This window comes from Peromyscus leucopus, chromosome 3 (assembly GCF_004664715.2).
Source record: "Peromyscus leucopus breed LL Stock chromosome 3, UCI_PerLeu_2.1, whole genome shotgun sequence".
NCBI classification, from domain to species: domain Eukaryota; kingdom Metazoa; phylum Chordata; class Mammalia; order Rodentia; family Cricetidae; genus Peromyscus; species Peromyscus leucopus.
This window is the reverse complement of record NC_051065.1, coordinates 138643754-138668442: the sequence shown is the minus strand read 5'-3', so window position 1 is coordinate 138668442 and position 24689 is coordinate 138643754. Positions and strand designations below refer to the sequence as shown.

General features: G+C 45.6%; 1 protein-coding gene and 1 long non-coding RNA gene across 5 annotated transcripts in view; both read left to right on the top strand.

Annotated features, from left to right (window-relative positions):
- Positions 1-3261: 3261 nt before the first annotated feature.
- Positions 3262-8226, top strand: Cdkn1b (cyclin dependent kinase inhibitor 1B). Its single transcript, XM_028894462.2, has 3 exons — positions 3262-4266; positions 4792-4924; positions 6904-8226. Exons 1-2 carry the CDS (start codon positions 3792-3794, stop codon positions 4911-4913), a joined length of 597 nt encoding a protein of 198 aa, XP_028750295.1. The 5' UTR covers positions 3262-3791; the 3' UTR covers positions 4914-4924; positions 6904-8226.
- Positions 8227-11805: 3579 nt separating this feature from the next.
- LOC114710366 overlaps positions 11806-24689 on the top strand; it is a 30046-nt gene continuing 17162 nt past the window's right edge. For 2 of the 4 annotated variants that reach the window (XR_005091161.1, XR_003737046.2), the window contains exon 1: positions 11806-12009. This is a non-coding gene — a long non-coding RNA (uncharacterized LOC114710366). The remainder of the gene's footprint in view (positions 12010-24689) is intronic. The other 2 variants (XR_005091160.1, XR_003737047.2) reach the window with 2 other exon arrangements.

Here is a 24689-nt window from a genome sequence, read left to right as displayed (position 1 = left end):
TAAGAAAGCGCCCAGAGTGGAAAAGATTACCAAGCTTCAAGAAGGACTGGGGGTCTTCGAGAAGCAAGCCCCATTGAACAGCAATGTGCCGTGGGACTTTATTCTACCCGTGTGAACATTCCTCCCCGGTTTACTTTTCCGCAGGTCCCTAACTTTCTACAAGGGACTGCGCTCTGCTCTCCGCCTCTTCCTTCACGACTCCATAGTTTTTTTTTTTTTTTTTCACGCTTCGCCGCTACTACAGCAGACTCCTGCCTTCTCAGTATTTGCCTTACGATCTTGGGTGCCTTGATTGTAAACAAAACACTCTAGATCCGTAGTGAGGTCGGCTAAGCTCAGCCTTTCTGCTGGCAGCCAGACTTCTTAAGGTGGAGAGGCCAGGACTGCTTTCCGTGAGACTAACACATCAACAAGATGGTGCTCCTGCAGAATGCTGAAAGATTCCTTCCTGCCATGCAGGGACAGAAGGATTAAGTTTCTGCTTTCATGTGGATATTAAATCTGTGACGAATTAAAAAAAAATCTTTTGTAGTGAGTTGTAATTTCTCCATTTTACATAAGAGCATAGTTCACACACTGAAGGACAGGCAGAGAGGAGCTCCTTGCAGACTAGCAATCATATTTTATTCTAGTTTAAGTTTGAGACACGGTCTCACGTAGCTCAGGATGGCCCTGAACTCTGTGTAGTTGAGATCTTACCTTTACCTCCACAGTGCTGGGATCTCTAGCATTTAAAATCTTTATGGTGTTGGTGTCAAGGATGGACATATGTTGTGGACATAAGGCTCACCCAAATTTTACTACATCTTCTTCCCCAGTTCAGTATACTAAGTAGGAATGTTAAATGGGGGGGGGGATAATTGGGGAACTACATTTAGTGTGTGTAGGGCAGAGGTCATAGTATACCTTGTAGGAGTCAACTCTATCTACCTTAAGGATTTGGAAAACTGAACTCAGCTTGTCAATGCCTTTACCTGCTGAGCCATCTCTCAGCCCAAATCTAAAATACAAAACAAAATAACAAGCTGGGCACAGTGGAATGGGCCTGTAGTTCCAGCTACTGGGTTTTTGTTTTTTGAGATTGGGTCTCCGGTATCACAGTCTGACCTCAGCTGTGTAGTCAAGAATGACCTTAAGTTCCTGGTCCTCTTGCCTTGCTGAGGCACCATGGCACGAGCCCAGCCCAATCCTAGCTCCTTGGGAAGCTGAAGCAGAGGCCAGGAGTTCAAGGCCAGCCTGATCAACACAGCATAAAACCATCTCAAACAAAACATCGCAGAAGATGCAACTTTCCACCTTGATCCCAACTAAAGTCTTTCATGTGTGTTAATTCAGAAGGCCTGGTGTTGAAGTCCACCCTATCCCCTACTCTCTGGGTATCATCCATCCTTATGGAATCTGTCTTTCAGTCTAACTAGTCGATGGTGATGCCAAAGGCTGGCGACAGCTGCATTAAATGATAGTGACATCAAGGAAACATCTGCAGGCAGCCCAGGCCTGGAAAGAGCCATTTTGGATCCTCGTAAGAGTGGAGGGCCTGCAGGCTGCAGTCCAGGCAAATCCAGACAAAACCCGGAACCCTGCGACCACCAGGAAGGAAAGGACAGAAAATGAACCAGCCTGAGAGTGAGGAGAACTGCATCTAGTCCTGGCTTTGCCACCAACTGAATGGAAGTCCCCAGACAGGAAACCTGAGTCTCAGTTTCCTCACTAGTGAAAAAGAGGTTAAAACCACGGGGTCCTAAGGGCCTTCTGGACTGTTACATTCTGAATTTAGGAGAGGCAGGCAGGCAGACACACAGACAGACAGACAGACAGACACACACACACACACACCCTGGCAGACAAGATGTGACTAAGAAAACAAGTCAACATTCAATCTCACCTACAGCATAGGTGCATAAGAAAACTATGCTACTGTGTGATACTAAAACAAATTTAATTTCTAATAAAATTTACTGGGTTCAGCACAAACCAAGACTGTTTTGGGAACACCAGTGGGTAAAGCTTAAAGTCCCACTAAACTCTGTCTGAGCTATGGCAGGCCTGCCTATTCTGCTTTAACCTCCATCACTGTTGCCACCAGGAGCAAAGAAATACCCAAACAATATTACTAGAGTGAGTTAGTAATACCGTGATGGTGGTATTATAAATCACTTGCTAATCGAGAATCGGATCCTTAAAGGAAGTATTCTCAGCCTTTAAAAGCCTGTAGCTCTCCAGAAGTATTTGCTTGCATTTGAATACTGCTGAGTGGATCGGGAGCTACAGGCTGGTGGGAGAGAAGAGGGGAGGAAGGAAGGAGCTGTTGTAGTTGGCGTCTGGACTCAGGTGGAGGAAACGGCTTCAGCACGGGAGAGAATTGAAACGTATAGAGGCGAGTTCCCACACGCGGCCTATGGCTATGGCTATGGCCTTCGCTGTGCTTGGGAAACAAGAAAATCAGATCCTGGGGTGTAGCCTGGTTTTTTCAAACTTTAGTGTCTGGGATGGCTATAAAGCAGATGAAGAGGCTTAAGAGAGCACCGGGGCTTTTCAATCACGAGATCCCTGTGGAGGCAATGCTTGGATTCAGAAACACCCTGATAACTCAGGAGCCGCCAGTCCTGACTCCTTCCCGAAGCCCCGGGCTTGTCCGAGCATAGCAGAGACTTCTGGGGTCAGACTAAGCGGCCGATTCTTGCACCCCAGCTAAGGCACCCTGCCAAGGGGGGTGGGGGGTGGTCCCAGGCGCTGAGCCAAGGTTTCTCCGGTCTCCCGCACACCCTCCCGCATTCCCACCTCAGCGAATGCAGGCGGGCTGAACCAGCCACCGGGGCCCCTAATGAACCCCAGCGACCTTGGAGCCCACTGGCCCAGGCCCTGTGTTTTTCTGGGCGAAGACCTGGAGGTCGCAGTCGGGAGCGGTGGCGCGCCTGCCAGCGCAGCTTTGCAGCTCCCGGACCTAGCTCTCCAGGTCCCCGCCTGGCCGCCGCGCAGGCCCCTCCCCAGCTCTCCAGCCGTTTGGCTAGTTTGTTTGTCTTATTTTTAATTTCTCCGGGGCCAGCCAGAGCAGGTTTGTTGGCAGTCGTACACCTCTGAGCAGTCACGCGACCAGCCAATGTCCTGGCAGCGCTACGGGGAGGCGGCGCGCACGGGAACGCGGAGAGGCGGCGGCGCCGCGCCCGGGGCCACCTTAAGAGCGCGCTCGCCAGCCGGGGCGGAGCGGCAACCGGCGCCGCAACCAATGGAGCTCCTCCTCTGTTTAAATAGACTTGCAGTGTCAATCATCTTCTTCTTCGTCAGCCTCCCTTCCACCGCCATATTGGGCAACTAAAAAAGGCGGGGGGGCTCCTGCTTTCGGGGTGTTTTTCTCCCCTTCGTCCCTTGTCCCTACTCACTCGCGGCTCCGGGACTCGCGCGGCGGCAAGGTTTGGAGAGGGGCTGCGTTCGCGCGACCCACGGGCTCGCCCCAGCCTACACTCCGACTGTTCGCCACCTCCTCTTGCCTCCTCCCCTCCCTTCCCCGCCCTCCAGTACACTTGATCACTGAGCCTCGAGCTGCGCGGCCGGGGCGTCCCTGCGCTCTCTCCCCCAGACCTGCGCGCTCCTGCGGCTCGAGCGGTCGCTCGCCCGACTCCGCTCCACTTGACTCCTCGGGTGCAGTCGCAGAACTTCAAAGAGGGGTTCGCGCTGCGACCGGGGCGTTTCGCTTTTGTTCGGCTTTGTTGTTTATTTCGTTTTACTATTATTATTATTTTTTTCGGAGAGCGCGAGCGGAGGCGGTGGTCCACACCCGCCCGGGGAGGAAGATGTCAAACGTACGAGTATCTAACGGGAGCCCGAGCCTGGAGAGGATGGACGCTAGACAAGCGGAGCACCCCAAGCCCTCCGCCTGCAGAAACCTCTTCGGCCCGGTCAATCACGAAGAGCTAACCCGGGACTTGGAGAAGCACTGCCGAGATATGGAAGAAGCGAGTCAGCGCAAGTGGAATTTCGACTTTCAGAATCACAAGCCCCTGGAGGGCAGATACGAGTGGCAGGAGGTGGAGAAGGGCAGCTTGCCGGAGTTCTACTACAGACCCCCGCGCCCCCCCAAGGGCGCCTGCAAGGTGCCGGCGCAGGAGAGCCAGGATATCAACGGGAGCCGCCAGGCGCTGCCTCTAATTGCGTCTCAGGCAAACTCTGAGGACCGGCATTTGGCGGACCAAATGCCTAACCCGTCAGACAGTCCAGCGGGGTTAGCGGAGCAGTGCCCAGGGATGAGGAAGCGACCTGCCGCAGACGGTAATGACCCTTTGAAAAACGTAAAATGTCTGTCTCTAGCGCCTCTCTGCTCGACCCTCTTCAGTTGGCTTTTCCAGTATGTTCTGCTTTAGCTCTGGGAGGTCGAGCTTGTGCGAAGCTTAGGTTTGAAATGCCCCTTAGCCGACTGCCTAGCCTGTTTATGATTTTGAAGTCAGAAGCCGGAGATAGTAAGATCTGATAACTTCCCCAGCCTAACACATCGCAGTTCCTCCCCGCTAGCCAGCTGTAGGTATGTGACAAAAGTTGGGATGTTTACCAACTGCCTCCTCCTTGGCTGGGGCGAGAGAGAACGATGTGGGGTGTAGAATACGCCTTCTGTTAGTGGAAACAACCTCATTTTTTGTCCTTAGAGGCTACCGGGGATGACGGGTCCAGGGGTCGTGGGTGGAGGTGGTGGGTTTTTCATCCCTTGACTCTTGGGCCAACTTCTGTCAGCCATTGTTCTCGCTAATAAAGATGGTTTGTGTGTGTTCTTTTAAAAATTTCCCCTTGCCCCCCTCCTAGATTCTTCTTCGCAAAACAAAAGGACCAACAGAACAGAAGAAAATGTTTCAGACGGTTCCCTGAACGCCGGCTCTGTGGAGCAGACGCCCAAGAAGCCCGGCCTCCGAAGACACCAGACGTAAACCGCTCTCCGGTGGGTTAATGAGGAAGAGCACAAAGCTGACACCCCAGCTGGGCTGCGCTCCCCGGGGGCGCCTGCAGACCCCAGGTCTGCTGGCAGATTAGTTGCCTGCCAGGGAGACTTATTTTCCTGGGTCAAAAAAATTACCAGTGGGGAAGGCTGCAGTCACTTGGTGGGGGACCGTAATACAAAGTGTTTGTGTCCTAAGATGTTTTCCGAGTCAAGGACTTCTCACCAAGGATTCCCACCAAAACTTAGGCCGAGAGTGACAATTTTCTTCCCCATCTAAACAAGGACTGAGGCACCCCCAGTCTCACTTCATGAAAATCCATTTCCCATAGGTTCATTTTGAGCTAATAGAACCTATTTTGACTAATGGATAAGTGGCAGATACACAATTACATTTAAGTTTTTAGGAGAAACGTGAGGCACTCATAGTTCACACTTGGATAGGAGTGTGAATAGGGCTACCGTGCCCTGCATTTTCAAATCATTTTTATAAGCTGTCACTTTTCCTGTATCCTGGTGTTGGAGAGAGAGAGAAGGGAACTTCTTATTTAAAAAAAAAAAAAAAAAAAAAAAAAAAAAAAAGGCTAGAGTGGAAAGTTCAGAAGTACTATTGCTCCCACAGATTTTCTGATTTTAGCCCTGGGGTTACAAAGCAGAAGTTAAATGAACAGCCAGAGGAAGCAATCCCCCAACACATCAGCTGTGTGTGCTAATTGTGCTGAAACAGGATGGTTTGGATGTTTGAGGGAAATGGATTGTAGATGTTAGGACCAGTAGGGCCAGCACAAGTGTGGGTTTTTCCATGTATCAAAATCTCATCACCCTGATTACCTAATTAGAGTAGCCCAGCCCCAAATTTACATAGATTGACTATTCATAATGACCTGACTACATATATTAATAGTTTCTAAGCTCCTTATAAACGAAGACTGTGGTCTCTATTTCCAAAGCCCACTCATAACCCAGCATATAAAGAGATCTTAACAGTTTATTGTTAACTTTTCAGGTCCTCATTTATAGAAATTTAAAAATAAATTAAGGAATATAGAGATAAAGTAGGGTTCTGGTTTGTTGTGTTTGTCCATAATATACTTTCTCCTACAGACCTAGCGTTTTTTCAGAGCTGATAGAAAATGGAACATTAGAACCACTTTCCATACGATACCCTCGATAATGTGGAAACATTGGATGGAAGTTCTTTCTAAATAGCCATCACACCTGTAGCTTTAGTTGGCTTGTGTGACTTGTGGCCTAGCTCTTCAGATGAGCCTCCTAGATTTTTACCTGGCCCATTCTAATCAAGGGGCATTTGCTAGTAGCAGCTTAGAGCCGACTAAGCAGCCCTAAGGCTCAGTCACAAGCATTCATGCAGATATTCTGCATATAAATAAATTGCAATTTTAAAACCATTCTTAGACCTCCCTGCCTCTGGGGGGGTCTTTCGAAATTTCATTTCCAGGTATTTTTCAAGTTCAAGAAATTATGCTACTCTGAAGTGTTATGGTTCCTGAATTTCTTTTCTTTCTCACTCTCTTTGACCCAGATTCTTTAGAGTGAGTTTCTCAACCTCTGTACTGTTGACATTTTGAGCCGAATTATTCTTTGTTGTGGGAGGCTGTCCTGTACATTTTAGAATGTTTGGCATTATCTCTGGCCTCTCCCACCAGATGCCAGTAGCAATCCTCTTCCCGAAGTTGTGACAGTCAGAATGTCCCTACACATTTCCAAATGTCCCCTGGGGCATGGGAGGGCTGCACAAAATTGCCCACTTGTTAAGAACCCTGACTCTTGACACCACACAGAGCAGAACAAAAATCCAGTGAAGACAGCATTAGAGATGATTGCAGTCATCAGGTCTCGAGTGCCTGTGTTTATCCCCCATGACTGAAGTATTTGTCAACTAAGATAGTAACAAAATAATTCCTGTACTTTGGCAATGTTACTCTAGTGTTTTCTCCCTAATTCTTTTGTTTCTCTTGCAGAATTAAGAATATTTCCTTGTTTATTTGATACATCACTGCTTTATGAAGCAAGGAAGATATACATGAAACGATTTAAATACATATCGCTGACTCCATGGAATGGACATCCTGTATAAGCACTGAGAAAGCAACAACATAATAACACTAAACATTTTAGGCACTCTTAAACCATCTGCCTCTAAAAGCCTTGGATGTAGCATTGCGCAATTAGGTTTTTCCTTATTTGCTTCATTGTACTACCTGTGTATATAGTTTTTATCTTTACTATGTAGCACATAAACATTAGGGATGGGAGGGGAGGGTGGGGCTGAGGAATCGGCATCGGTGGGGGGTGTGTGAAGAACTTGCTTCAATTTGTAGCAAGGAGAAAAATATTTGACTTGCATGAAGAGAAGCAACTTGGGTGGGGGAAGGGTTTAAATTGCTTTCTTTAAAGATGTAGTGTCCCTTTCAGTAAGAACTGATCCTTTATTTTAAAATAATCAAAATTTGAATAATTGCTACATATAGTTGCTATTTATTTTTACATGAAACTTATTCTCATTTGGGAGTTCTGAAGATTCTGTTATGTAGCAACAAATGGCTTAAAAAAAAAAACAAAAACTACTTTTTGTTTTTCTTCTCCCTTAAAATTGGAATTTACCAGTTAATTATTTAGCAGTAATCACTCCAGGTAATACTGGGCAAAAATCTGGGATGCATGACAGGAAATTCTGAACTCTTAGAATTGATCATTTCACATCAGATTTGTTGAGAAAATGTCTTCGTTTTCTTCTCGTTTGAGCTGTGTAGACAGTGAAAAGAGCCCTAAATCCCTGGATATTTTTAGAAGTCTGTAACTTTACACAAATAATGAAATAATTTTTAGTTCAAAGTTTCTCATCCTGCTTGTTAATTTGCCCCAAGGAAAGTGCTGTTTTTAAAGGAAAAAAAGGAATGTGCTTTTAGGAAAAGCACACTTGTAGAATAAGTGAAATGGATACCACATCTTTAAACAGTGTTTCTTCATTGCCTGTGTATGAGAAAACCTTTGAAGTGTGCCTGTGTATATAACTCTGTAAAGACACTGAAAATTATACTAACTTATTTATGTTAAAAAGAGATTTTTTTTTTTAATCTAGACAATATACAAGCCAAAGTGGCATGTTTGTGCATTTGTAAATGCTGTATTGGGTAGACTAGCCCCCCCCCTTTTGTTAAATAATATGGCTATGCTCAAAAGGTTGCATACTGAGCCAAGTATAATTTTTGTAATGTGTGAAAAAGATGCCAATTATTGTTACACATCAAGCAATCAATAAAGATAACTTCCGTAGCTATTCACTGAGTGCAACTATCATGTGCTTTACTGAGCTTGAGGTATTCAGCCTGGTATGCCCCTGATAATCACAGAAGTACAATGGGAAGTGGCAGACATCTAGAAAATTTAGGCCTACATTTCAGTCACACGATTTTTTTTTTTTTTTTTTTTTTTTTTTTTTTTTTTTGGTGTGTGTGGGGGTCCGAATGTACTAAGCAGTGGCCTTTTTTGTCTTAGTCCTCTCTGGGTAGACAAAGCTTAAGTGGAAAGAGGAAAAGCCACATTCTCATGTAAGACTGTCAGCAGTCCCCATTTAGTTAAAATATTTATGTTTTCTAGGATATGAGTGTGTGAGAACCAAAAGGGGGGGTCCCTTACGTAAGTGTTGTCTGATCACACATCTGCAGTATTGAAAATGAAAGTGATAGAACGACTCCTCTAGATTCTCTATTTACACTTTTGAAGTGGTGTGAGTGCTGAAATCAATGTCCAGACCCCCAACCCACCAATCTTGCCCACAATATTCAGACACACAAGTCCTTAAGAAACTGATGTTTAGTCAACACTAGTTGGTTAAATGAAATTGGTTATACACAAATTCCTCAATTTCTGAGTATTCATATTATAGTTCACACACCCAAAAAAAATAGTTCAAATATTAAAACTGAGAGTCTTGTGTCTTCATATCTGCTCAGCAAAGGTGTATATTTTTTACTTAAAAATATAAAGACTGGGCATTTTAAAGCCAGGTTAATCAAAAATAATTCTTGAATCATCACACTCTAATTTTTAAAATGTTGTTAAAGTGTAAAACTAAATTATAAGAGAATTTATGGGTAAATTGTGAAAAATCTAAATTCGGGTTAAACCATTCACTGAAATACTACCATTTACATCACCACACCCAAAAGCGATTATAAAGGTAATTCTAGCATTTCTGAGTCAAGATTTTTTTTTCTTTTTCTTCCTTTTTTAAAAATAAGGTAAGAGTTGGTTTTTCTTCCTGTGCTGGATGGGAAAGCAGGTCTTTTGGTCGCTGGGCCACGTCCTTCAAGTAGGTATTATTTTAATTAAAGACTAAAGGTGTTTTTGTGGTTCTGTTTAAAACATATATAAAGGGTGACTTGCAGGAGGTCCAAGAGTCAGAAATCAATTCAAAATGGGAAAACACACCTCTCTATTGCTGCACGGACCTCATTTTCCTTCCGTAAAACTTTCTTTTTCTTTCTTTTTTAAATGTGTATTTTAAGAGACTGCATTTTAGGAATGCTGGGCCGGGAAGATGTTGATGCTCTCTGCGCCAGGCAAGTCCACAGGAACGCACCCCCCACCCCACCCCCGCCCAAGTCACTGTGTTCTCCATCCTCCGAACGTCTGTGTCAAGCCTCCACATACAATCTGATGGTTCAAATGGTCCTTCTCCCCAGGACCTGGACTCCTGCGCCCGCCGCGAACGTCCCTTTGCGGGTTTGCGGCCGCCGGCGGCGTCAGCCACCCGCTACCCCACTACCGCGCCAGTCTCCCGAACTGTCCCGCAGCCCCGATCCCGCCTGGTCGCTGTGGCAACTCCGTAGTCCTGCTGGCTGGCGCCTCTGGACCAAAAGTCTCTAAATGTAGTCGGCTTCTTGCAAGTCCCGCACTGCTAGGATCGCTGCGCGCAGTTCCCGCGCCCCGGGCGCCCGCAGGCCGCAGAAAGCGGCCGCGCCTCTGTCCGCGCAGCCCGGCAGGGCTACTTTTCAGAAATCTTCCTCCCTCACCATCGATCTTCCGGACGAAGAAAATCGCTTTGGAAGGCCTGCGATCCTCTCCAGAGGACACCCCGCCGCCCCCAGAGCCCTGGGGGACTTGCCCGAAGGGACCAATTTCCCCGAGTTCGTGGACCCTCCAGGGCAGCACCCGCTCCCACCCCTACCGCAGGGCTCCAATGATCCGCAGCCCCGCGCATTTCGAAAGCCTTCCCGGCTCGCCAGCGGCTAAGGGACGGTCACCGAAGCGCACCAAACTGTGGAAAGCCACTGCCACTTTCGGGGATCGCCCCTGCATTGCAAAGTGTCCCCCACCATTGCATCCTTGGCTGTCCAGAGCCGCATACCCGGGCAGGGAAGAACTGGGGGAAGTGTGGATTTGTGTGTGTGGGTGTGGGGGGGCATGATAGGTTACATTGGGGGCCATGGACATTCATAAGTGGGAGGGAGCAGGTAGTCGGCCTTTCAGGCCACTGTGTGCCCACCGCCCTGCCCGCACCGAACGACCTTTCCTAGGCGCCAGGCAACGCTGCCTTCGCCATTGCACCCCCATCTCCAGGAGACACGATTGCTCTTCTAGCGCTTTGGACTAAAAGGTGTTTTGTTTAGAAGTTCATTTAGGATCCCTGATCTGTTTTTCAAAGTGCGGATTCTTTTTCATTTGCCATCTTCCACCTGAGCCACACCCTATGCCTGCCACCCCCTCCTTCCTGGCTAAAAAAATAAGGCAAAAAAATCTTGCAAACGACACTGCGGGGGAGAGGGGCCCAGGAGGCTGCTTAGAAATCTATGGGGTCGCCTCCCTGATTTTACTCGCGTGGGGTTGGAAAAGGGTGGGGTCGGCCACAGACGGATCTAGGAGAACCGAAAGTGCACTTATTTCCACGTAAACTTAAGTCTCAAGTCCCTCGGGCCTCCATCCAAGTCCCAGACTTGTCATGCTTGGGGACTCAGGGCAGAGGCAGGAACTAGAAAATAGAAAATCTTAACAATAATTAAAAAAAAAAAGATAAAAATAAAATCCTTATCCATGTTTTGGGCGCGAAACTTCGACGCACCTCTAAAAGGAACGTTAAGAGAAAGGCCGGGAGAAGAGAGCGCGGTTCGGGCGCCGGCCGGGGGATTGCATCATTTGCAACTCCCCCTCCAGAACACGGGCTGCGAACCGCAGCCACCATCATGGCGCTCGGATCTGGCCGCGCTTCCCGCGTCCCGGAGCGTCCAGGCCGTGGCCAGTATGCTTCGATAGAAGCGTTTGCAAACCATGTTCCCTGGTTGCCGAGCGCCGGCCTTTCGCCCCCTCCTTCCCTTTGTGTGCGTGTGCATGTGCGTGCGTACGTGTGTTTGCCAGTATGCGTGTGTCATGTGTGCATGTGTAGGAAGAAGTTGAAGACCTCTCCCCCCCTCCACTTCTCACCCCCCCCGCCCCCCACCCCGTCCCGAGCTGGTGGTTGTAAACTTGATTGGCATTGGCTGCGCCCACTGATCCCTGCACCGAGTCCACTGAAGATTTAAGGTGGATCTGAGAGGCTGCAGCTGCAGGCGGAGCCTCGCTCTTAACTTAGTTTTGGAAGAAAAAAACCCCAAACCGTGCGCTCGCTGCGTTTTACGAATCTTTCGGTCCCCAGGTCCGCGGGTCCCCGCCCAGCCCGCCGCTCTTCCCCCGCCCACCTTCCCCTGATTCCCCATTGGCCGGCGCGTGCAGTTTGAATTTTTTTTTTTTTTTTTGGTTGCTTGTTTTCTTGTTTGAAAAAAAATTACAGTACCGTAGATCATGTGATGAGAATTACTTGGGCAGCCTGAGGTGGGGTGTTTTAGCTGGTTTGGTTGAAGGCGGTAGGGAGCAGGATGGGTGGAGCTTTCTGTTCCAAAAGTCACCCCCCCCACACACACCCAAGTGCCGTTGACACTGTGCAGGCGGGAAGATCGGCTGGGGTAGAGATGTAGCATCAAACATTCACGGATGTCCAGGGAGCGCGGGCCCACAGGCTGCTGGCCAGAGGTACTAGGAGGGCACAGGCTGGAGCCCGAGGAGGATGCACCTTCCCCTGCCTTGGAAAGGTAGATCTGGGGAGGGTGGGAGCGGGTAGGTATCCTGGAAATGAATACTTCCCCATCAAGGAAATAAACCAAATACAAGGTGTGTCTATAGACTCTATATAGAGCAAAGAGGGTGTTATTCCAGGGGTTAAAGTGTCAAAATCCATCACCATCAAGGCAGTCGGTGTCATTTTGTTTTTCTTTTCTTTCTTTCTTTTTTTTTTTTTTTTTTACCTTAAAGAAAAAAAAAAAAAAAAGCAAAACCCAACAAACTGTTTTCCAGTGTTTTTGCTTGAGGATGAGAGAGGGTATCTAAAGTCTCTTTGATTTCTGGGTCTGAAAACTCATTGGAAAGAGTATGTTAAGATTTAGGACAATTTCCTTGGTAGCACAGGTCTAATACAAGTGATGACCCTTTTTAATCAGGATCCAACTATGTTTCTCTTTGCAGTGAAGCTTTTAAATGTTTATAATAATTAAAAGGTAGCCCCACATCAGTCTTTCTCTGTGTTAGTGAAGTCTAACACATACCTTTTTTCCTTTTCTTCCCTCTCCTTTTCTTTCCTTTAAAAAAATTTCCCCTGATGTCTCTCTCCTTCAGCCTGTCTTAGCCAGATGCCCAGCCCTGGCCTCCCCACAGTTCTAAACCAGTGTACTGTGTTTTTAGGTTTTTAGCTACCCTATTCTGGACTGACCAGACAAACCCCTTAACTCTCGCAGCTCACTAAACTCTATGACCCCCATCATAAACCAACCTGCTTGAGCTGATCTCTAGGCTGTATTCATTGACTCTGTTAGAGGTGCACTGGTCACTTCTGCCTTTCAAAGGACCCACCTAATCAGAGTGGGCACTCCATAAGGAAAAAAAAAATGTCAACACAGGGAGGAACTTTATGCGTAAGGACTATCTAGTCTCAGGAAACAGGTCTCCATCCTGAGTGTGAATCAAGCACTGGATGTTCCCCCGATGGGACGTTATAGATAAGATTCAGGCAGCAAATGACTATGCAAACTGGTTTCGAAGTTTGAGCTTGGCATGGTGGAGCACACCTGTAATCTGAGCACTTGGTAGGTGGAGGCTGGGGGATTTGGAGTTCAAGGCCAGCCTTGCCTCCATAGAGAGTTTGAGGTCAGCCTGGGCTGCACGTGACCCTCAAACATACAAACAAGGGTACAAACAAAAGTGGTCATTGAATAATACTCCATTGGGCATAGTGGTGCACATCTTTAATCCTAGTACTCACGAGCCAGAGGCAGGTGGATCTGTATGAGGTCCAGGCCAAAAATAAAAAATAATTTAAGAAAAACTTTTGCCCCCCACCCCCACCTCCTAGATGAAGTCTTGCTGGCTTTGAACTCCTGAGCTCAGTGGATCTCTGACTTTAATCTCCTGACTAGGTAGGTCCGTAGGTGTGTGCTACTGCACCCACCCTGACCTTTCGGGTAAAGGGAGGCCTTAAACTCAGGCTCTGGAACAACTAAATAGAAATCCACAGACATCTAGGGTTTGGCAGGGAGGGTGTTGCTTGGTGGACTGAATGCTGGCTGCACAGGCGTGAGGACCTGAGTTTGGATTCCCAGAACCTGTTTTAAAAGCCAGCTTTGGCAGTGCACATTTTTAATACCGGAGCTGGTGAGTGGACAGGGAAAAGTAGATACTTGGATCACAGTGACATTCATTCTTGCTAACAGAGTGAGCTCCGGGCTCATTGAGATGGACGGCAATAAAAGATACCAGTGATGACCTCTGGCCTCCACATGGGCATGCACACAGGACACACGTGTACACACAAAAGAACTCTACTAGCGCATGAAAACCTACTCTTTACTCTTTAACCAGTATTAGTTTGAGCCAAGTTATTGGGGTATGTTGCTGCTGACAGTGGTCCCAGAGGACAAGAATGGAGCAGATAAAGTACTGCATGTTGATGTCGGAGCTGTTCTAATATCATAGCACTGTGTATTATTCACATTCGTAGGGCTACTGGAATAAACAGCCAAGAGTGCAGGCACATGCCCTGCCATACCGTTATGTGCAATACTTGATAATGATACATAACTGTTACTGGCTTGTGCACTTATTACTGTTAAGTTTCTAGTGTATGCTTTCTATGATCATTTTAGGGTATACTCCTACTTAGATATACGGAAAAGTTAACTGTAAAAGAGTCTCCAGGTTGTCCTTCAGAATTCATTATTGTCATCATAGGAGACAACAGTTCTAGGCATGTCACTGCCCCTGACCACCTTCCAGGAAGACTGGATAAAAGGTAGAGGCAAAAGATGTCATATCAATTATGCTTTTTGGTGCATGGATAGAAGCCAGAGCTTTGCGTGTGATAGGCAAGCATACTAAAATTCAGTGGATCTTAGGCTGGCCTTGAACTTACAGAGTAGCTGACCTACAGCTTGAAGCAATCTTCCTTCCTCAGCCTCCCACGCACTTATCTTATTGCAGATGTACACCACCACACCTGGCTCAGATAATGATGAACTTGAGCCTGTGGAGGCTAATGCATGTGTTTGGAACTTGACTTTGAAAAACAACAAAAAAATATTTTTTAAAGTGGTTTTTTTTTTTTTTTTTTTTTTTTTTTTTTTTTTTTATGTGCATTGGTGTTTTGCCATGGGTGTCGGGTCCCCTGGAACTGGAATTACAGACAGTGTGGGTGCTTGGAATTGAACCTGAGTCCTCTGGAAAAGCAGTCAGTGCTCTTAACCACTGAGCCATCTCTCCAGTTCCAATTTTTTTTTAAAGTAAATAAATTAAAATAGAGAGGCTGGGGATGTAGGTAGAGTGCTTGCCTAGCATGAGCAGGCAGTAGTTGTGATTCCCAGCTTTCTGGTGCATGCCTGTAATCCTGGCACTCAGGAGGCTGAGGCCGAGGCAGGAGGACCAGAAATTCAAGGTCATCTTCAGCTACAAAGCAAGAGGCCAGAGTGGCCTGTATGAGACTATCCCAAAATGAAACAAAACAACAACCAAGCCACAACCAAAAATGACCTCACAGGTAAAGCACATAAAGAAAATACTTTTAAATATCTGTACAATGTTTTCTAAGCTAGATGTTATTTCAAAAGTTAGAAAAGGTAAAAAAAAGAAAAGAAAAAAGGCAGGCATAGCAGCGCATGCCAGTGATCCTAGCATGTGAGAGGGGGGCTCCAAGTCATTTTGGGCTGCACGGTGAGTCTGCGGTCAGCCTGGGTTACGTGGGGGGTGAGGGGGGGAGAAGTAAAAAGTAAAAAAAAAATTAATTTATTAAAAAACAGTATATTGTAGAAATTAATTTATTATTTAAGAAAGAAATTGTTAAAAAAAAAATGACATTCAGTCCAACTGTCCTATGTGTATCAGGGGTCTCCACATTCATTGCCTGTTCCTTGCTCATTGATTACCCCAGGGCAACTCCCAGACATGCATGTTCTGGTCTTGGTAAGGGTCCTATACAGTGACAGCGTTTTATATTTGTGTTTGTTTGTTTTGAGACAGCCGGGTGACCCTCAAACTTAAACTTGGTCTCCTGTCTGCCTCTCAGTACTCACATTAAAAGCAGAAACTGCCACAATCTGCTTCCATTTTGTATTTTTTCTACAATATGGTCACTCAATATTTTATACACAGTGCAAGCGATTTTATACAATATTTTTTCTTTTCTGGGCTTAGATGTTTGGATATACAAATATTATTGTTACAATCACTTAAAGTATGCGATCCAGGACAAGCTGTTCAGATTGCTGGGAGCTGCAGCCTCTATCTACCCTGACTCCTGGATGTGCGGCTGGCTCCACCCTCTGTAGTCGGCTCTGTGGTGGTCACACAGTCACAACGCATTGGTCAGAAGTTGCCCTGTGATCAGCAACACATGACTGTATATCTGATGCAATCGGACTCGATCACCATAGCTCTCCTGTTCTGTGAGGAGAGCCAGGGAAGTCCGGTATATTAGGAATAATTAAGGAAACAAACTCCAGAACTCAAACAGGTCACATTTACTACTGGTACTTCAGGGATGAGAAGGTGGTGGGAAGATGCGGAATTCTCATTCCAGGGTGGGGTCTCTAACAGGTGACCCGGACTGGTGAAAAGGGGAACTGTATTCTTTGACAGGGATACTGACCATGAGAAAGATGACAACCCTCACTAATGCCTTGACACTTAACTAACGATAAACTGATTATCTTGTGTCCTCCCCATGACCCCCAGGAGCTAGGGATCCAACCCAGAGCCTTGTGCATGCTAGGCAAGTGCTCTCCCGCCGAGTCACACCCCCTGCCCTCTTATTATTTCCCCCTCCCTTTCTCTGTCCTTCTTTGTTTTATTTTCGCTGCAGTCTCTCCTGTACCCAGGGCCACACTGTTTATATCTGAATGCAGACTATGCTTTCATTTCTGGTGAGATCAATCCTTATGCTCTGTTGTTCCCCCTCACCCCCCTCCACAAATTTCCCAGCTTCTTTTGGCCTATATGGATTTAAAATGTCTGATTCTAATTATTGTTGGCTTTAAAGAAATAACAGGAGAGGCCAGATGTGTGGCACACACCTGTGGCTCGAGCACTGTCAAGGCAGAACCAGGAGGCTAAGGAGTTCAAGGTCATCCTTAGCTTTGCGGTGAGTTTGAGCCCAGCCCAAGCCACAGGAGATTCTATTTTGAAAATAAAAGAAGAAAAGAAAGAGAAAAAAAAAATAGGAAAGAAAGGGCCAGGCAGCCATGGTAGGACAATTGTCTAGTATGCCGGGTGCTGGGTTTGAAGCCCAGCACCACAAATAGCAATGGTCAAGCGGCAGCCTTATCTCACCTTTTTCACTGGGATAAATTCTTAAAGAATTAGAAAGAATGAAAGAGCGGGGCCGGCAAATTTGCTGAGTAGGTAAAGAGACTTACTAAGCAAAAGCTGGTAACCTGAGTTCAATCCTGAAACCCATGTACGGGTGGACGGAGAGGACCAAATTCACAAAGTTGTCTTCTGTTTTCTGTCTTCTGTGTGTCATGTCCCACACCCCCAATGTCTCTCTCTCTCTCTCTCTCTCTCTCTCTCTCTCTCTCTCTCTCTCTCTCTCACACACACACACACACACACACACACACACACACACACACACTAAACTATTTAAAATTGAAAGAAAAGAATGGAGTAGGAAAATATAAAATCATAAATATACACAAAGAAACCTGAGAGAATTTTTAAAAATTTGGTGTGTTGTGCCACGTGTGTGTTATCTGTCCTGTGAATCTGAACCTCATCCATCCGGATAGGCTGGCTGGCCCTTGCTCTTGAGGGAGCGGCCTGTCTCCTCTCAGAGCCCTGTTTTGACTGTGCTTTTGCATGGATCCTGGGGAGCCAACGCTGGGCCTCTTGCCTGCTTTACAGGCATGTTACCAACTGAGCCATCAGCCAATCCCCCCCACCTCCCCACCCCCAGGAAATTTTTGAAAATTAAATATCAGACTGGGGAAGGCATTTCTAAGTATGATAGAAAAAAATTAAAATTCATAAAATGAAATAACAATAAATTGGATGACATGAAATCAAAGTTTTTAATTAATTTTTTTCAGTGTAGAATGTACCCTAAGCAAAGTTAAAAAAAAAAAAATGGTGATAATTGTACAGTGATATGAATGAAAAAAACTTTAAAGATTGTCAGGTTGGTAACTGTTTTGCCCTCATGCATGTATATGTACTGAGTATATGCCTGGTGCCCTCAGGTGAGAAGAGGTCATTAGATCTCCTGGAATTGAACTTAGTGGACTTTGTAAGCCCCCGTGTGGGTGCTGGGAGCAGAACTTGGGTCCTCTGCAAGAGCAGCCAGTGCTTTTAACTACTGAGGCATCTCTCTAGCCCCAATAATGTGAATACCTTTAATGCCATGGAACTGTACTCTTTCCTTTTTTTTTTTTTTTTTTTGGTTTTTTTCGAGACAGGGTTTCTCTGCGTAGTTTTGCGCCTTTCCTGGAGCTCACTTGTAGCCAGGCTGGCCTCGAACTCACAGCGATCCGCCTGGCTCTGCTTCCCGAGTGCTGGGATTAAAGGCGTGCACCACCACCGCCCGGCTGGAACTGTACTCTTAAAAAAATAATTTTAAATGATAAATTTCAAGCTCTGTGTCTTTAATCACACACTCAAAAAAAAAAAAAAATGCACAGAGAGAGACGAGGCTGGAGAGGTGGCTCACTGGTTAAGAGCACGGGCTGCTCTTGCAGTGGACAAGCATGGAGTTCCTATCATTCATGCCAGGCAGCTCAACCACCTGGAACTGCAGTTCCAGCCCCTCTTCTGGCCTCCTCAGATAACCGTGCTCACGTGTGCACATGCCCTCACATAGACACACATGTATACATCGTTAAATTAAAAATATAAATCCACAAATGGTATTAGAAAATTAAAGTTTGTTCATGTTCTGTCTAAAAGGAATTTTGCACATTCACCCCCTTCAGACAACTGGCACAGTGGTTTGATATCAAGCCCTGACTGCTTGGGTTTTCGTCCCATTTACTTAACTTTATTTGTTTGTTTGTTTTTTTGGGAGGTTTTGTTTTGTTTTGAGACTGGGTCTCATGTAGTTCAGGCTGACCCCAAACCCACAATGTAGCTGAGGATGGCCTCCACCACCTAACTTCAAGCAACCATGTTGTCTTTCATATATGAAGATGCTTAGTGTTTACATAAAGTTATTAAAAATATCTAGTGGAGGCTGAGTGTGGCCTTGAATTCTGGCACTGGGGAAGTGGAGACACAGGGTCAGGAGTTTGAGGTCATCCTTGTCTGTATATCCAGGTTAGGGCTACCTTAGACTATGTGAGACCTTACCTCACTGTCCCCATCAGTGGACTAATTAATATGTGTGCAGTACTTAGCACAACACCTGATATATAATAAATAATAACAATTAGATATTTATCAATAATATAAACAGTGATAATCCCCTGTTCTTCATTTGTCCTTTTTTTTTTCACTGTTTTCTTACAGTACCCATAGCCAGAACTTTGCGAATGTTGTAAATCTATTTTTCTCTCTCTTTTGTATTTTTCCTTTTTCTTTTCTTTTTTTTTTTTTTTAAAGATGGTCTCATGTAGGGTGGACAGGCCTTGAATTATTGACCCTTCCTTCTGTCTTTGTCTCTACATGCTGGGATTATGGGCTGATGTCTCCATGCCCAGCTATACATTTTTATATTCTCTCTCTCTCCTTTTGGTTTTTGAAGGCAGGGTTCAAACTCATGGTGATTCTCCTGCTTCTGTCTTCCAAACACAGGCTTACAGATGTAAGACCACATCTATTTTTCTAGTTTTTGTAACTGCCATTATTATCCCTAAGAAAAACAAAATTTTGCTGTTATTATTCCATTTTATTATTTTTTATATGGGTCTTAGTATGTAACCTTGGCTAGCCTAGAATTCACTATGCTGGCCTTGAAGTGTGATCTTGCTTCAGCCTCCAGAGTATAGGCTACCATACCTGGCTTTTTTTTTAGGTAAGTTTTGTTACTCTATTTTTGTCGAGAAAGGGCCTTGCTCTGTAGTCCAGTCTGAACTCAAAAGGATCTTCTTGTCTTAGTTTCCTGAGTGCTGAATTATAGGCATGCACCATCATGCCTGGCTGAAAAACCAATTGTTTAAAATTGACATTCAGTAAACAGAGTTAAAAATGTACAAAAAAAAAAAAAAAGGCTGAAATGGTAAATTTTATGGGTTTTTTTTTGTTGTTGTTTTGTTTTTGTTTTTTAACCAAGATTAACACAGTTTAAACAATAAGGCACTTGTTGGATTTAAGCCCATCCCTAATAATTTCTGAAATGGCCTAGCATAGGTTTATTTGTAGTAATGAGTAACTCACCCACATGCAAAGACAATATTGGAGTAGAAAAGGGTTGGGACCCATATATCAAAGTGGTAATGTATTAGCTGTTAATAGTCGTACCTGCCTGTAATCCCAGCCCGGGGAGACTGGAGCGGAAGGATGATGACTTTGGGACAGCTTTGGCTACACAGGGAGATCCTGCCTCAAACAAACAAAGGAACAGAAAGACTGTGCTGTGCTGCCTGCTAGGAATCCCAGAACCCCAGCGGTGCAGGCAGGGGATCAGTTACAGGCCAGCTTCTGCAGCATTGAGTTGGAGGCCAGGATCCACAAGGCCATGTCTTACTCCACAGCCACCAAAAGAAAATGAAAACCACCCCCAAAATAAAGAACTCTCAACCAAACCAAAAAAAAAAAAAACAAAAAAAAAAAAAAACAGAAAAAAAACCAACCCACCACTAACAACAATAACAAAAAAAAAACCACACACACACACACACACACACACACACACACACACACACACACACACCATAAAGTTTAGGTAAATTGAGTCAGGAAGCGCAGTACCCGAAGCGAACAGGGCTATTCTTGAGTTTCACTGCTACTTCCCTCCAAGGCTCAGTGACTTTTCCCAGCTTCACTGGTGACCAGGGAAGCAAGGAGATGGTGCTGTGGGATCCGTGACTCAGAGTCAATGTAAGAGCCCTGTCTTCAGAATACCTAAGCCTTGGCTTAGTGGCCTCACCTCCTTTACTGCAGACGCCCCAGGTGGCCCCTTCCAGTTGTACAGACGCCTCTCACAGGTCTGCCACCTCGCTTCCAATGCTGAATGTGACCAGGAGCTATTTTCCTCCAAACTGTATTTGGGCCACCACACTCAGCTGAAGTGTCATTTATTATTTATTTCATGACAAATGTGAAATGTCACATCAGTGGAGAAAGACTATTATTACAATTGGTGGTGGCTGGTGATAACAACACTTGAGGAAGACGTTAAATCTACCACCCCACATATACATACACCACACACATATACACACACTGCACATTATACACACACCATACACATATACGTACACTATATACATACACACACTACACACATATATACACACTACACACATATACATACATACATACATACACACCACATACATACTTATGTATATCCACACATACACACACATATACACAACACATACACACACACCACATACATAATAACACCACATATACATACACATACCACACACACATACACTTCAAAAAGATACACGCATATATACATACACACATTCACATACACAGAACACACACATACATATATGCACATACACAAATACACAAATATACACACACATCATACACATGCATACACTTATATACACGTATCATACACATTATTATATACTGTTGGTTTAAATGTATAGTCTTTATTTCGCTATTCTTTTTTACAAATTTACTTTTTTGGGAAATACACAGTTGTGTGTACTTTCTAGAATGATCTTGTACTGTTATATATTAGATTTTCTTTTGAAACAAAAAATAACTGAACAAAACATTTGATGCTGGGTATGGTGCTTCCTACTGGCAGTCCTCCTACTTGGGAAACAGAGACAGGGGGATTGCCAAGTGTTGGAGGCCAGCCTAAGCTTCATCACAAGACCCTGTCTCCTTTTTCATCATGTGTGTGTCTGTGTGAGAGTGTATGACACACCTTATGGGTGCCAGTAGAGGAAAAAGAGGGCATCAGAGCTCCTGGAGCTGGGCTTTCAGGTGCTTGTAAGCCACTTGCCCTGGGTGCTAGGAATGAAATGCTGGAGCCTCTGTAAGAGCAGTGAGCACTCAACCACTGAGCCATTTCCTAGCTCCGAGATTCCATGTAAGAGGACAGGATTCATTGTTTGATTGGACTCGTAGCATGCACGAGAAAGATAGTGAGTATAGACGTTAAAATACGCCTGGTAGGGCTGGGGTAGAGCTCCGTCAGGGCATGCTTGGGTGTGGATTCAATCTCCAGCGATAGGAAAACCAAAAACATGAAGCCCACCCTTAGCAGTTTGTTATTTATTAATAGAAGTTGGCCCTGTTATATGAGTGCAAAAAGCAGTCAGAGCAATATTTGTAGAATGAAACTTTCTTGTGGAAAACTTAGGGTTCATATGTATGCATAAAATGGCCTAGAACAGTGATTCCCAACCTGTGAGTCCCAATCCCTTTGGCAAACCTCTGTCTTCATAAATATTTAGGTTACAATTCATAACAGCAGCAAAATCACAGTTATAAATTGGCAACAAAAATTATTCTGTGGTTGTGGGGTCACCACCTGAGGAGCTGTATTAAAGGGTTGAAGTATTAGGAAGGTTGAGAACTATTGGTCTGGAAGGTTACTTAAGAAGTTAATCTCTCTCTCTCTCTCTCTCTCTCTCTCTCTCTCTCTCTCTCTCTCTCTCTCTCTCTCTCTCTCACACACACACACACACACACACACACACACACACACACACATCTCCCCCTTTCCCTCCCCCTTCCCTTGTCTTCTCTCTCCCTCTTTCCTTCCCTCCCCAACTCATTAGGGTCTGTAGTCCAAGCAGACCTAGAATTCTATGTAGCCCAAGCTGACTTTGAAGTAGTAGCAGTTCTCCTGCCTCAGCCCTAAGTGCTTAGATTATAGTTAGAAGCTCACAGTCGGCTCTTCAAACCTTGCCTAACTTGTGCCTGAGCCTGCTCTGCCCAGATCCTTCTCCTTCCGCTGCGGCAGCTGCTCAGCCTCTGGCGCTCATCTTGTTTCCTAGTCCGCACTCCAGGTTAGTGGCTGGGCCTTCTTTTTCCCCTTTCAAAGGCATAGTCGTGTGTGTGTGTGTGTGTGTGTGTGTGTTTTTAGAGCACTATTGTACAGGACAGAGGGCCACACTTCGGCCTGCCCACTCTGAAATTTTTAAATCGTTATTGCTCTGAGATCCCTGGGGACCCTCATCATGATCTCTGTTGGCATTTGAAGAGAGTAGGACCAGGAAAGCTCAAAGCTTCCTTTCAAACAGGGGCAGCACTATTTACAGTCCTCCTTCACACTGGAGGTGAAAATCACACTGGAATTTATCTCTAAGCCAATTTTTCCTTCTCAAATGTCTTTACTACATATTTTCACTGTCCCCCCATGACCGCTTGTTCCTAATTTCCCAGTAGATACAATGTCTTCATCCTTCTTTGAATTTTTTTTTTTTTTTTTGTACTGAGAGTTAATCTTGCTGAGGTTCAACTATCCAAAGTGACTCCAGTTTTTCTGGACATTAAGCACCCAACATCAGAATCTCCAGAGACTTCTTTCAGTACTTTTCTCAATTGTTTCTCCTCGGCTGCACAAGACTGGGGAAGCTCACTCTGTCCTCCAGACCTTAAGCATGTTCTTTTCCCTTTGACTTTACCCCTGGACTCCATCATTTGGGGTCTGCAGCCCTGGCTCTTTGGGGGGCTTCTTGGCCTTCTTTTCATGTCTCTTTATCCCAAGCTCCTCCGCTTCTTGGCTGTTCTTCACTGGGTTTCTTTCAGTGTCTGGAACTGGGGCATTCTGTGATCTGGAGTGGCTAAATCTTCTACACTGGCTTCTGCTTCCTCCATTCTCAGGAAGCTGCTAATCTGCTCTTCCCTGGGATCAATTCTGTTGGAGAGGATTCCCAGGTGTTTCATTTTCACAGGCTCAGGTGACGTGTGTCTCTCTAGGAGCAGCCCTCTGATTCTTAGGTGCAGGTTTTCACCTGTTGCTTCCTGCTGAGGCGACACATCGCAGCCCCCTGGTTCTTGAAACGCTTCCATCCCTTGCAGACTTCCTCTTGGGGGACAGGGAAGCATTGCTCAAAGGCATAGCTCTTACAGGGCAGCCACTGGAACACCGGGACTGTGGAGGTGGGGGATTCGTATAATAGTTGTTAATAAGAGTGCGAGCCTGGTGACATTGCTTCTGAAGCCAGGAAACACAGAGAGGGTGATGAATGATGGTGTTCAGCCCATTTTCACCTTTTTATTTAGTCTAGGACTCTGGTCCTCCATGAGGCTAGTGCCATTCACATTTAAGATGGTGTTGAGTGACCAAACTTTTCCTGGGGAGATGGAATACACACACACACACACACACACACACACACACACACACACACATCTACTCACCCCAGAAAAAGAACCCACAATAAAGTACAGATGCCACCAAAGTCCAACTTGGGGAGTTTATTGGGGTTATTTACAGGAATATGGATGAGGAGTCATTACAAGAGCAGAAATGATTCAAAGACAGCTGTATCACCAAAGCCCACCCCAGCATGAGTGACAGCTCACAAAGCTGGGAACCTGGAGCTCGCTGAACAGCCTGCAGGCAGCTCAATAGGTTGGAGAGTGTCCTTTCCATGTGTCCCATTGGTCTAACCCTCTTCCAGGCAGCTCAGCTGGTTTCTGCTTCTTCCCTGCTTCTTCTTCTGGTCTTGGAGTCTTCCTTGAAGCTTTGCCTGTCTGAGAGTCTTCTTTACAGTTCTGAGAGGGATCCTAAGCTTTTATTGTTTCTGGAAATTATTACTTATTATTCTGGCAGGGAGGGGCAGAGCAAATCTAGTTGGTTTCGGGGACTTCCTGAAGCCTTTTGAGTTGTTCATGTTCATGCTTAAAAAGCTTCCCTGCAGGATGGAATGTTTCAATCTCAGGGGAAACTGTTACACAATAGGTGGGTTTTCCCACATCAGAAAGAGGAGGGGGGGGGGGAGGGAGAGAGAGAGAGAGGATAGGGGAGAGAAGAGGGAGGGAGAGAGGGAGAGGGAGAGAGGGCTTATAAATCTCTTAGGTGTGTAATGGTTCCTCTTAATATCAACTTGACAGAATCTGCAGCCTCCTGGGAGATGGGACACTGGGCATGCCC